Source organism: Apaloderma vittatum, unplaced genomic scaffold, assembly GCF_000703405.1.
Source record: "Apaloderma vittatum isolate BGI_N311 unplaced genomic scaffold, ASM70340v1 scaffold30410, whole genome shotgun sequence".
Lineage (NCBI taxonomy): Eukaryota > Metazoa > Chordata > Aves > Trogoniformes > Trogonidae > Apaloderma > Apaloderma vittatum.
In genome coordinates, this window is record NW_009696718.1 from 4,755 (window position 1) to 5,115 (window position 361).

A 361-nucleotide genomic window follows, 5' to 3' on the forward strand; every position below is an offset into this window, starting at 1 on the left:
TTGCAGAGCAGCCAGGAAGGCACTAAATATGTTAAACTCGGAGGATTCCTCCAAACAGCCCCCACCTGAGTATCTTGTTGCGGCTGTGTCTGCTCCGCTCCCTCTGACAGCAGTCTAAGTAACTGATGCAGATTTCCTGTGAGCAAGAGAAAGCAGCAGGGCTGAGAACCACCTCCCACAAACCCCGAAGCAGCACGATTTGTAGCAGCCCCCCTCAGCAGGGTACAAACAGGTTGTGCCCGTTTTCTTCAGGCAGAAGCCCAGGAGACGACGTGCGAATTTCTCTGCCGGGACAACAGAGACACAAGGGATGGGGCTGGGGTCTGGGGGGGACACGGCGACCCTCGGCCAAGGGGTGATG

General features: G+C 56.8%; 1 protein-coding gene across 1 annotated transcript in view; it reads right to left on the reverse strand.

Annotated features, from left to right (window-relative positions):
* SMYD5 (SMYD family member 5) overlaps positions 1-361 on the reverse strand; it is a gene marked incomplete at its 5' end in the record, with an annotated part of 5,757 nt that overhangs the window by 181 nt on the left and 5,215 nt on the right. The window contains 1 exon segment of the mRNA XM_009876101.1: positions 66-136. Within this exon segment, the coding sequence (XP_009874403.1) occupies positions 66-136 (71 nt within the window).